At 42.5% G+C, this 12500-nt stretch overlaps 1 protein-coding gene across 3 annotated transcripts in view; it reads left to right on the top strand.

The window, feature by feature from the left end:
* The window catches only part of LOC125310653 (coiled-coil domain-containing protein 136), a 62836-nt gene that overhangs the window by 41716 nt on the left and 8620 nt on the right, over positions 1-12500 (top strand). Inside the window, exons 5-8 of one of the 3 annotated variants that reach the window (XR_007196332.1) lie at positions 1214-1328; positions 7780-8053; positions 8756-8890; positions 12415-12481. Coding sequence is in view for 2 of the 3 variants with exons in the window: in XM_048268274.1 (XP_048124231.1) it covers positions 1214-1328; positions 7780-8053; positions 8756-8890; positions 12366-12479 (638 nt within the window). In the remaining variant the exon portion in view is untranslated. Of the gene's footprint in view, positions 1-1213; positions 1329-7779; positions 8054-8755; positions 8891-12365; positions 12482-12500 lie in introns of all 3 variants that reach the window. The other 2 variants (XM_048268274.1, XM_048268275.1) reach the window with 2 other exon arrangements.

Here is a 12500-nt window from a genome sequence, read left to right as displayed (position 1 = left end):
GTACAAACACACACACACACACACACACACACACAAACACACACACACACACACACACATACCGCACACACACACACACACACACACACACACACACATACCGCACACACATCCCCACACACATCCCCACACACACCAGCTGCAGGTGTGATACACACCTACGTACACACACACACATACACACACACACCATACACATCCCCACACATACTGTACCAGCAGACTGAAGGTCTGATACACACATACAGTATGTACACACCCACACAAAGACACACACCATGCACATACACACAGACATACACACACACTCAATCTTTCCTCTCGTGTTGCCCTGGGGGAGGGCACTTATCCATCTTTCCTCTCGTGTTGCCCTGAGGAAGGGCACTTATCCATAAGAGGGCAAACAGTGGTCAATGTGGTTGCAGTTGTTATTGTTCTAGATGTCAGTCAGATTTAAAATGTTATAATTGTTTATATGATGATATAGAAAGAGATACCACATGGGCTTGTGTGTGTGTGTGTGTGTGTGTGTGTGTGTGTGTGTGTGTGTGTGTGTGTGTGTGTGTGTGTGTAACCATATGATGAATGTTGGGATGACTGGAAAGAAGCTTGGCCAGGGTAGTTTGAAGTGTGACTTGATTTGTCTACTGTTATCATGCACCATACCTCCTATTCACCCAGTTACTGCTCCGTGATTGGGCAGATGTGATCTTATTCACTAGCCTAGAAATCTAGACGCGCCCCTAGCGGCAGCAAATTACAATTACATTTGCTGCCAGGGCTAGTCTAGCAACTCTCTGTTGGCTTGTGAGCTCCAGAAATCGAAACTTAATCAGGCCAATGAAATCGTGTATAGAGTCGTTAGGTGGGCTTAACATAATGATTGATGGCAGAGTTGCAACGGTTTGGCTTGAATTCCCTGCTATACTTGAAAACAAATAAAATGGATGTTGCTGTTGGCGAACAGTGTGACACGAGTGAAGCTTTTATTAAGTTGGCAAACGTTTGAACTAGCCAACTAGCTCCGCTGATGGGAAACGCATGGGACTCATAGCGCTGCCGCTGTCCTATTGCGTGCAGAGGGAATTTGAAAGACAACTGATTATCCCGCCCCTCGGACTGAGCACTGCGAACGGTGAGTGCCCAGACCCTACATTTTACAGGCTACTTACTCACTGTCATGTGACCAGATCTCTACTCTGTGATTGGTCAGGTGAGGTGGACCAGCTGAAAGATGAGTGTCACACGCTCACAGAGGAGTGCAAGATCCTCAAGGATAACAACAAACAGCTGACTGACAAGCTCCGCCTTCTGCAGCAGAAAACCAGGTGAGTGGGTGTGCCATCTGTCAATCAACCCATCCAACTAATCATAAATCTTTTTTTGCACGTTAACACCACTGTTACTTTAGGTCAATATTTGGACTATGTGGTTTTGACAGTGACCACAAGGTGGTGAAACGTAAACCATGTATACGTCAAAGGTGGTGAAATGTAAACCATCTATAAACAAAGGGGGTGAAATGGGAGGCATATATACACATCAGCTGGCATGGTCCAGCTCGCGCGAGCGTGTGATGGCGGGGTCAGCGTAGGATTATCTTGCCACACGGGCCTCTGTGATCAATGACTAGAGAGACCGAAATAACAAAGAACACACACCAGGAGACTGGACATCTCTCCTCTCTGCCCTTTACTCTCTCTCTCTCTATCTCTCTTTCTATCTCTATGACTCTCTCCCTCTCTCTCCATGTCTCTCTCTTTCTCCCATGCTCACTCTTAGTAGGTTCTTACGCTCTCTCACGCTCACCCTTAGTAGGTTCTTACGCTCTCTCACGCTCACCCTTAGTAGGTTCTTACGCTCTCTCTTTTTCTTTCTTTCTCTCTCTCTCCCTCTCCCTCTGTCTCTCTCTCTCTCTCTTTCACTCAGTGTATTCCCTTGTCCATGTTAATATAACCTCCCTACAAGTCCATACATCAGGATTATATGTCCTCCCTCTCTCTCTCTCTCTCTCTTTTCACTCAGTGTATTCCCTTGTCCATGTTAATATAACCTCCCTACAAGTCCATACATCAGGATTATATGTCCTCCCTCTCTCTCTCTCTCTCTCTCTCTTTCTCTGTCTCTCTCTCTCTCCCTGGTCCCCCCGTTTCTCTCAGTCAGTATATGGGCCCCATTAAACATTTGTATTCAGTATGTGTGGTGCTGGTCTTGACAGTGTGTGGTAATTTCACTGCTTCTGTCATACACACACACACACACACACACACACACACACACACACACACACACACACACAGAGTTTCTGAGTCCCTTATTACTCTCTGAGAGTATGTTGGGCTCTGTAAGTGTGTGTAGAGTATGTGTACTATGTGTGTGTGTTCAAATCACAGCTCCCCTCCCTCGTTCTGTGTGTTTCAGTACGGTGGCTGTATAGGGTTGACATCAACAGTGCGATACAGAGCGGGACTGTCTTCTGTACACACATCCATATACAACCACATACACACATGCTCACACACACACACGCACACACACACACACACACATGCTCACACGCACACACGCACACACACACACACACACATGCTCACACGCACACACACATGCTCAAACGCACGCACACACACACACACACACATGCTCACACTCACATACACACACATGCTAACACGCACACACACACACATGCTCACACGCACACACACACACACACATGCTCACACGCACACACACACACACACATGCTCACACACATACACGCACACACACACATCCACATGCTCACACGCACACACACACACACACACACATGCTCACACGCACACACCTGGGTCACACGCACACACACGCACACACACACACACACACACACACACACACACACACACACACATATGCATACTCACGGACACACACACACACACACATTTGCCTACACACACACACACATATGCATACACACACCCTCTACACCCCTCTACACACACACACGCACACACACACACACACATACAAACTGTTTCTGTGCTTTCTCTCTCTTGGTGTGGCTGCACTGCATCTTTCTTCAGTCTTCCTCCCCCGGGCAACGCTGATGTTTAACCTGCATGAGAGTTTCTGTGTGTGTGTGTGTGGTCCTCTCACGTTAACACTGCCACTGCGGTGCTTAAGACTGTGCCGCAGAGGAGGAGGGGGGTTAGGGAGAGAAGGAAAGTGCCTCACAGAGATGGAAAAAGTGTGTGTGTGTGTGTGTCAATGTGTGAGTGTGTGTGTGTGAGTGTGTGTGTGCGTGTGTGTGTCTATATGTTAGTGTGAGTGTGAGCGTGTGTGTGTGTGTGTGTGTGTGTGTGTGTTTGTGTTTGTGCATGCATGTGTGACACAACTCAGGTATTTGCTAATAGCATAGTATAGCTGAAACTCTCCTTCCTGTGCCTTGGGCAGGCATGTTGTTTTTACTTCTAGTATTCTTAAATGTCACTGTGTGTGTGTGTGTGTGTGTGTGGTGGTTACTGCCTGCATGATTGTTCTAGGATCAGCAGCCTGCATAGTGAAACTCAGAGAGCTACTCTCTTGCAAGAAAGAAAGAGGTGAAGGAGAGAGAGAGAGCGAGAGAGAGAGAGAGAGAGAGAGAGAGGTGTATAAAACAGGTGAAGGAGAGAGAGAGAGAGAGAGAGAAAGAAAGAGATTTGTGAATGAAACAGGTGAAGGAGAGAGTGAGAGAGAGGTGTGTGTATAAAACAGGTGAAGGAGAGAGAGGAGAGACACATACATACATATATATATATATATATATATATATATATATGTGTGTACATGTATATATGTGTACTTATGGACCTACGCACACACACACACACACACACACACACACACTCATGTGTCTATTCACACTCATGTATGTCTATTTTCTTTCTTTTGTTATTCTACTGTGTTATCTGTAACACTGGCTTTGGCAACACTGTATACAAACAGTCATGCTAAGAAAGCTCCTTTGAATTGAATTTGAATTTGAGAGAGAGAGAGAGAGAAAAAGAGGTGTGTGTATGAAACAGGTGAAGGAGAGAGAGAGAGAAAGAAAGAAAGAGGTGTGTGTATGAAACAGGTGGAGGAGAGAGAGAGAGAGAAAGAGGTGTGTGTATGAAACATGTGAGCGCATGTAAGGGAGAGAGAGAGAGAAAGAGAATGTGAGTGAGTGAGTGAGTGAATAAATTATGACAGAAATGAATCTAACATGAGTCAAGTACTGCAATGCAGAGAGACAACACACACACACACACACACACACAGCCTTTTTCAGAAGTGGTGTCGTGCTCTCTTTTGGAATATCATTATTTTGGTTTTATTTAAATTTACTTTTAAGGACCAGGTTTGGCAATATTGATTTAAAATGTCTAAATTTGGTCTCAACCCGTCCGCTGTTGTTGAAAGTAAAACCAGGTCATCGGCGAACATGAGAAATTTCACATCCTTGTCATGGAGAGTCAGTCCAGGAGCAGCTGATTTCTCTAACAATGTGGCAAGTTCGTTAAAGGAACTATATGTAAGATTGTGGCCAAAACTGGTACTGCAATCACTTTCAAATTACTGTAGTGCGGTGTATCCCCTCCCCCTCCCCCTCCCCCCTGACTCGAGGTTGCCAACCCAGATGGCAAAACACTACTGACTTTGTGATTAGTAGATAGGTGGAGGGTGGCGCATCAGGCCAAAACACAACATGGCATGACAAAACACAACAACATCAGTTGAGGGCTGCAACTTTTTAAATGACAATATCCTGGCCGAGTATTTGAAATTAACATGATTTCTTAATGTCTAGTGACATATCAGGGCCATTTTATGATTAATTGAAATACATTTCTTACATATGGTTCCTTTAATATATAAATTGAATAATGTTGGACTTAAAGGGGAACTTGGCAACTATTTCAACGTAATAAACCCGTTTAGAAATCATTTGGATGGTTAAATGACCTGTTCCGGTGAAAATGGTGACTTTCCCTTCGCCCTAGCGTCCCCAGGGAAAACCAACCTTGCAACATTGAGACTACCGTCCCGGAAAGAGAAGTGAGAAACAAGAAACTCGATTTAAATCGTGTTTCTTACCTTGTAACATCCACATAGTTCTACCAAACTTATGCTAACCGTTCGCTAGCTTGTAAACAAATCCATGTGCTTTATCGTTACCTTTTCCCACAGTTTGAAATAGCATAATGCACAATTTATTCAGCCGAGGGGGAAATCCTGCCAAGTTTCCCTTTAAGCTACAGCCTTGTCTTACTCCACGTTCTTGTTTAAAGAACTCTTTTCTTTTATTTCCTAACCGAACACTATTTATATTTTATATATATTATGTTTTCATACATTGTTTTTATCAAATAATACGTTTTCCCTCCAATTCCCGCCTCTAACATTTTCAAGAATAGACCTTTATGCCAGATGTTATCAAAGGATTTTTTGGAAATCTACATAGCATGCAAAGATTTTTTCCTTTTTGGAGTTATGTACATGTTTATTTATTAGTGTCTGAAGTGTGTATATGTGGTCGAAAGTTCGATGATTTGGTAGAACACCAATTTGACTATTGTTCAGAATTTTATGGTCGTCAAGGAATGTTAGAATTCGTTTATTAATGATGCTGCAAAAGAACTTTCCTAAGTTACTTGTGATGCAAATGCCTCGGTAATTGTTTGGATTTAAAGCAACACCAAAGAGTTTTTTGTACCTTAAAATAATGTTTCCAAAATCGTTTCAGTGGTTCATCAACTTGTAACAGGGTGAACGGCAATTCTGCATTCGCTTCGCGGCCCTCTATCGGCTATAACCGCACTATGTAAGTTTGCCAGATCGGGTAGCGGATCTGTAGTTCGATGGAATGAGACATAAGAAACTACAAATTTGACTTATATCTGATGTTGCAATACATCGTACTTTGATGTCATGTAAAATATTCTACCTTGTCTGTGGGCATTGTTATTTGCAAAGCCAGTGCTGGATAAACAAATAGTGTGCATGCGACAGAGGGAAAGTTCTTTGGTGTTGCTTTAATTTATCACCAGATTTAAATATAGGGGTAATAAGGCCTTTATTCCAAATTGAGGGGAAGACTCCACTGTTGAGAACTAGGTTGAACAATTTAGTTATGGCTTCTTTGAGTTTTGAGTTGCTATATTTTAGCATCTCAGTGGAGATATGGTCAATACCGGAAGCTTTTCTAGGTTTAAGTTTTTTAAGTTTGTATTTTAATTCAATTACTGTGATGGACATGTCTAAGGGATTTTGGTAATCTTTGATGGTTTCCTCCAAACACTTTTGTTTTTTTATTATTCTGAGTTGTCCTGGTTCAAGTTACATGCTTTCTGGGTTCTGGTAAAGATTTTTAAAATGGTTCATCCATATCTGGCTGTTTTTTTAATTGGAGTCTCAGACTTGCCAGCACCTGTTAGTTTTTTTCCAATTTGACCAGAAAGTGTTTTGATTAATTGACTGTTGGATTTTGTCTAGTTCTTTGGACATGTAAGATGATTTTTTGTTTTGTTATCAATTTTTTATAATTTTTTAATTCAAGATGATATCTTGTTCTGCTATCAGTATTGTTTGGGTTTCGATGTTTAATATTGGATAACTCTCTTAACTTTATCCTTGCTGCATTGCAGTCTATATCAAACCAATTCTCTTTTAATTTTGTTCTATTTCCTTTCATACTAGAGATTTGTTTTACATTAGCTGTTTTTGCTAAATGTATTAATATATTGTTTAGGTGGTTACAGGCCATATTTACGTTCTCAGCATTTAGTTGGTTTTTGGTCATAATGAAATTATCAATAATTTGTTTATTGTTATTGATGACTGCTTCATATGTTGACACATGTTTGTCTGTCCATTTAAAGGTTTTGGGAAGTGAGAATAATTTAGGTTCAAAATTTTGTGAATTAAATTTAATATCTGACCGTTTCAGGTGTAGTATTAACTGGCAGTGGTCAGAAATAGGTAGTTGTGGCATTATCATAAAAGCAGTTATGTGTTCTGGATCAAGATCAGTGATGAAATAGTCAACCACAGAGCAACCGAGGAAAGAAGAGAGTGTAAATCCTCCAAAAGAATCTCCTCTAAATCTCCCATTTACAATGTAAACACCTACAAGACTTTTGCACACACGTAGCAATTTAGTTCGACTGGCATTTATTTGCTGTCAAAACTCTTTCTCTGTGTTTGGATTACCTGAGAATATAGAGTTCTATTACCGAATATTTGGTCAACTCCATCTGTGGGAATATAATCAATTTCTTTGCCTGTTCTGGCATTGAGGTCGCCACATATTAGTACTTGGGCTATGGATTGGAAATAACTTATTTCTTTTTCAAGCTCCTCAAAAAGGTTGGCATCGAAATATTGGGAGGTTGATGGTGGAATATAAACTGCACAGAGATAAAAATCTTGGTTCAAATTTAAAACTTCTTTTTGGATTTTTAACCATAAATGGGTTTTACCTTTTTTAATGGGAATTATTTTGTTGTCATATTCATTTTTGTACCAAACTATGATACCCCCCGAATTTCTTCCATTCTTTATATGGATTTCTTTAAGATTTCTCTCTCTCTCCCTCCCTCTCCCTCCCTCACCTCTCTCCCTCCCTCCCTCTTCTCTCTATCCCTCTCTCCCTCTCCTCTCTTCCTCTTTCCCTCTGTCTCCCTCCCTCCCTCTCTCTCTGTCTCCCTCCCTCCCTCTCTTTCTCTGTCTCTCTCTTCCTTCCTCCCTCTCTCCCTCTCTCCCTCTCCCCAGCTCCCCTGACCCCTACCTGTCCCTGCGGGCCTCAGACGTGGCAGGTGAGCGGGTCGTGGACTCTGAGGCGCCCGTGGAGGCTGTGAGGGCCGGAGGCTACATGACCATGGCACTGCCACCCGGCCAGAGGGTGGAGACCAGTGTCCAGAAGGACGTGTCGTTTGACGGGCACCCGGTCGCCCCAGGCAACTGGCACGGGGGCGTGGAGGAGGTGTGGTCACTCAGAGAGCAGCTGCAGCAGGCTGAAGAGAGGGCAACGCAGGTGGAGAGACAGGTCTGCTGTTGTGTTTTGTTTTGTTCTGTTCTGTTCTGTTCTGTTCTGTTCTGTTCTGTTCTGTTCTGTACTCTATTCTGTTCTGTTCTGTTCTGTACTCTATTCTGTTCTGTTCCATTCTATTCTATTCTATTCTATTCTGTTCTGTTCTATTCTATTCTGTTCTGTTCTGTTCTGTTCTGTTATGTTTTATTCTATAAAGTCTATTCTATTCTAATCTGTTCTATTATATTTTGACTTTTGCCTGTTCGTAGTTGACTAGACCACTAATAGTGAATTTTGGATTAATAGTAAATTCTGAATTAAACATGTTGAGGGTATAATATATAAGGAGGATGTTATAATAGATAATATAATATTAAATATGTTAGTACTAATAATACATAGCTGGTGAAATAGTTTCAGATTCCATTCTGGCATTTGGGATATCACAAACCCAAAGCAAACCTGGTGGAGAAACTCCTAAAGCAGTGAATGTGATGATCCGAGCCCAGTTAACTGCCCCTTCCTCCAAATGAATCCCAGGGAACAGCCCCGCGCTGTGAACGTCTGTCATCAGGAGACGATTCTCTATCTTCACCACGGTCTTATTCCTCCATCTTTTATGCTCTCTTGTGTTTTTATCATCCACCATCTTCCACTCTCTCTTTCTCTCTGTGTCTCCATTTCTCTCCTCCATCTCTCTCTATCCCCCTCTGTCAGTGTGAAAGTCTGAAGGAGGAGCTGCAGGAACTCCAGGGTCTGTACGACAGCAGTCAGAGGGAGAGGGCGGAGATGGAGGCGGAGCTTCAGCGCTGCAGGGCGGAGCTACAACGCCTGGCCGGAAGGAAGACCCAGGTGAGTGCAAAGGTCAAAGGTCAAACAGGTGAAACAAGGAAGTTTAAGACAAAAAGAGTATTGTGTGGACTGTGTGTGTATCATATACTAAACCAGATGAAAGCATGTAACAAAAGAATGTTTTGCTTTGGAGTCAACAAAGAAGGAACAAAACACCACACACACACACACACACACACACACACACACTTACCAGTTCTGGTAGGTGGCATGAGGACTGCTATGCTAACCCATACACATTCTCTGTCTGTCAGCCCATGATGCTAACTCTGTTGCTAACATGTGCAAGCCAACCACAGTTAAGTGTGTGTATGTGAGCTAGCCAACCACAGCTACGTGTGTGTGTCCAGTGTCTTCTTGTTGCACTCGCTTGATGGGCTGACCACGTCTGACGTGATTTGTGTCGAAAATGTCTTACAGCTTTCAAAATTCTGTCTACTCGTATTGGGGCCTCGTATTGGGGCTATGTATTATGTATGTGTGTGTGTGTGTGTGTGTGTGTGTGTGTGGATGAATATATGAATATGTGTGTATGTGCATACTTGTGTTTGTGTGTGTGTGTTTGTGTGCTCATATACTTAGTCTTGTAAGACCAGTGTCTTCTTAAATATCTTATTGTTAACCCTTTAGGCGCCAGAGGTTTTTTTCCGAAACGATCAATTTTGACATCTTCATTTCAAAAGGCTATATCTTAAAAGTGATAAGAGATAGACTTTCTATAAATTAGAGAAATATTAAGGATGACCCAAAGTTTATGTAGAGATTAAATGTTTATATCTAATTTGCATATTATGACGTCATATGGTGGCGGCCATCTTGGATTATAGAATTTTCATGAAAAGTCGCATGTTTGAATGATAAAATGCACCACTTCTCCCCCCCCAAAATGTCCCTCACCTTCTGTATGCTATATTGCACAATACTGAATGCTCAGGTAAATAGTAAGTAGTGAACAAACTGTGTAAATCATTACTAATAAATGTCAGAAACAAACCAAATGCATGTAGCGGTAGACTGGCCTTTTGCTGTAGAGATTTTCCATTTACTACATACAGTAGGCACTCTGATTCCATGTATGGGGCACATATATATTATTCAGATGACACACAAACACAAGTAGACAAAACCTGTTTAGTTCAAAAGCTCATTTGCCACGGCAAGGCACAGATCAGGAGTGAGATGACGAGACAAGACAAGAGACAATGTTAGTATTTTTTTTCTTTTTGTTGTTTTTGTTGATGTTTTTTTGTTTTTTTTCTTAGCTAACAAAGACACACACATCACAAGGACATAAACACACAAAAAGGAACACATAGTGTATGTCCTAAATGATCAGGGAAATAGATAGCAAATCAACAGTGTAAATCATTACTAATAAATGGCTGACATTTTTTTTTTTATGTAGCAGGCCTTTTGCTGTAGAGATAATGACTCCCTATCCCTATCCATACAGGGCCGGCATTCCCATCATCTTGTGATAGACTATGCATGACCTAATGTGTGTGTGTGGGGGAGAGGGAGAGGGAGAGAGTGTCACCACCTCCACCATGCGAGCAGCATGGCCAGATCTACCTCACAAGGCCGAGTGGAGAATTTGCGCAGCTCGGACTAGGGCCTACTGTCATTCTCATTGCGACTCCCCACACTGCCACTACGTTCCCCTAACTGTCCTATGAGCACTTCGACCTCGTCTAACATACCCAGTGGCATTAGACAAAGGCTCCACCACGTTACCGTTAAGCCTCCCGATTGTGGAGAGGCACACGTTCAGAAGACAGAAGCTAGCTATGGATATTAGGCTACCTCCAGCCTCGTTCGCCACACCACTAACACCCTGCTAACTTCCCGATGAACACTCGAACCCGTGAAACATTATTCCCACCAGTGACATTGGGCAAACGATTCAACGTTTGTGCTTGGTGTAAGCTAAACTATGGAGTAAACTCTCACTTTGTCCAGCTGCATCATTGCAAGGCAGGGACGCATCTGAAGCCTCACTAAGCGAATCACTGTCATTTTCTGAAGGCAGATATTCCCCTTCAGAATCAGGGTCCGCGAATAGAAGACCTTAACACTTCATTTCAGGTAAACTTTTTTTAATGCCATTAGACTATAATCTAATGCAAATGCTACGCTGACGTTGACAATATCGGCTCTGATAAAGTAGCTCACACGCATTACTAGCTCGGTATTGCACGCGACTGATTCACTGCAGCTGTAGCGAAAGTTTTGTTTAAAGCATGACTTTTTTTCGACTCACGGATGACGTATGACATGTCTGCCATCTAGTGGAGTGGAGGTCGAACGAAATATGACACCCTATTTGACTAAATCGGCCGTTTTATTCAGTACCGCATCTTGTCGACTAAAGTCGACTGTGGCGCCTAGAGGGTTAAATCCTTTTATTAAAATTCCTTCAGCCCAGATAACTAAATTGTAATTTTACATGTCTGTAAAACAGATGATTGTGTACCAATGTGCACTTACATAGAGGTTCACTAATATATTCAAACATCTAACAATACTAATGCTGCCTTATCGATACAGGCCCTGCTGTCTACAGTCTTTTATCTCCTTAAGGTAGCTTGGCCACCAGCCCTCGGCCCCCAAACACCTTGGAATGTAACTGTCTGTAGTCTCGACTAGTCTCATGTCACTCACCTGTCCTCCATATTTGTAGTTCCTCTTGTGATTAACCCCTCACCCACACTGTAGTGTTGCCTACAACTCCCAGAATCCCTGCTGCTGGATATATAACTGGTTGAAGTGGGGGGCACAATTCAGTGTGAGCAGAGATCTTTAAACGGCAACATGGCGTCCTCTGGTTGGTTGTCTGGTTTGCGGGGACCTGAAACGCGTACCAGTAAACCCTGAGGTCCCCACGTTGCCTTTAACCATCTTTGGTGTGTATCTAATCGTGGTCTCTCTCTATCTCCCCTCCCCCTGTGTGGTATGCCATGGCTTTTTCTGTTGTGCCTCACCCCATCTGCGCCCATGATGCACCTTCATAACCTAACCATGCCATGCATCCCTACAAACCTACAACAACGCACACTATCAAATTCTGAACAAATTTGATGTCTCTTGATGATCAAACTGCTTTCTCTATCTCTTTGTCTACATTTATCTGTCTGTTCTACCTGTCTATCTCTCTCTCTCTCTATCTATCTATTTATCTATCTATCTATCTATCTATCTATCTATCTATGTCTGTCTCTCATGTCATTCTCTGACCTCTTTTCTTATATGACCATTTGGTGTTTTATTTTAATGTCAATATGCATGTGTACCTATATGTCTATCTCTCCATGCATAATGTTTTGTTTGTTTACTTGTTGTCTGTCATGTTTTTATTTTGCTTTTTTAATTTACTTTATGATTTATTCATTTTTTTCTCATCCCCTTACCTCCCTCCTCTTTCTCCTCCTCTTCCCTCCATCCCTGCGATCCCCCTGTTTTTCTTTCTTTCCCCCAGAACTCCTGTCCTCCGTCTGAGTCCCCTATTCTCTCCGTCCCCTTCATAGGAATGGTTGTAATAGTGGCTCTGCTCTGGTGCTGGTGGTCGGAGCTGTCTTGCCAGAGGGGATGAAGGTATGGCTGTGTCCTTTCT

This window comes from Alosa alosa, chromosome 17 (genome assembly GCF_017589495.1).
Source record: "Alosa alosa isolate M-15738 ecotype Scorff River chromosome 17, AALO_Geno_1.1, whole genome shotgun sequence".
Taxonomy (NCBI): domain Eukaryota; kingdom Metazoa; phylum Chordata; class Actinopteri; order Clupeiformes; family Clupeidae; genus Alosa; species Alosa alosa.
Note: the sequence above shows the minus strand (reverse complement) of the source record. Positions and strands in the feature narration are given on the sequence as shown.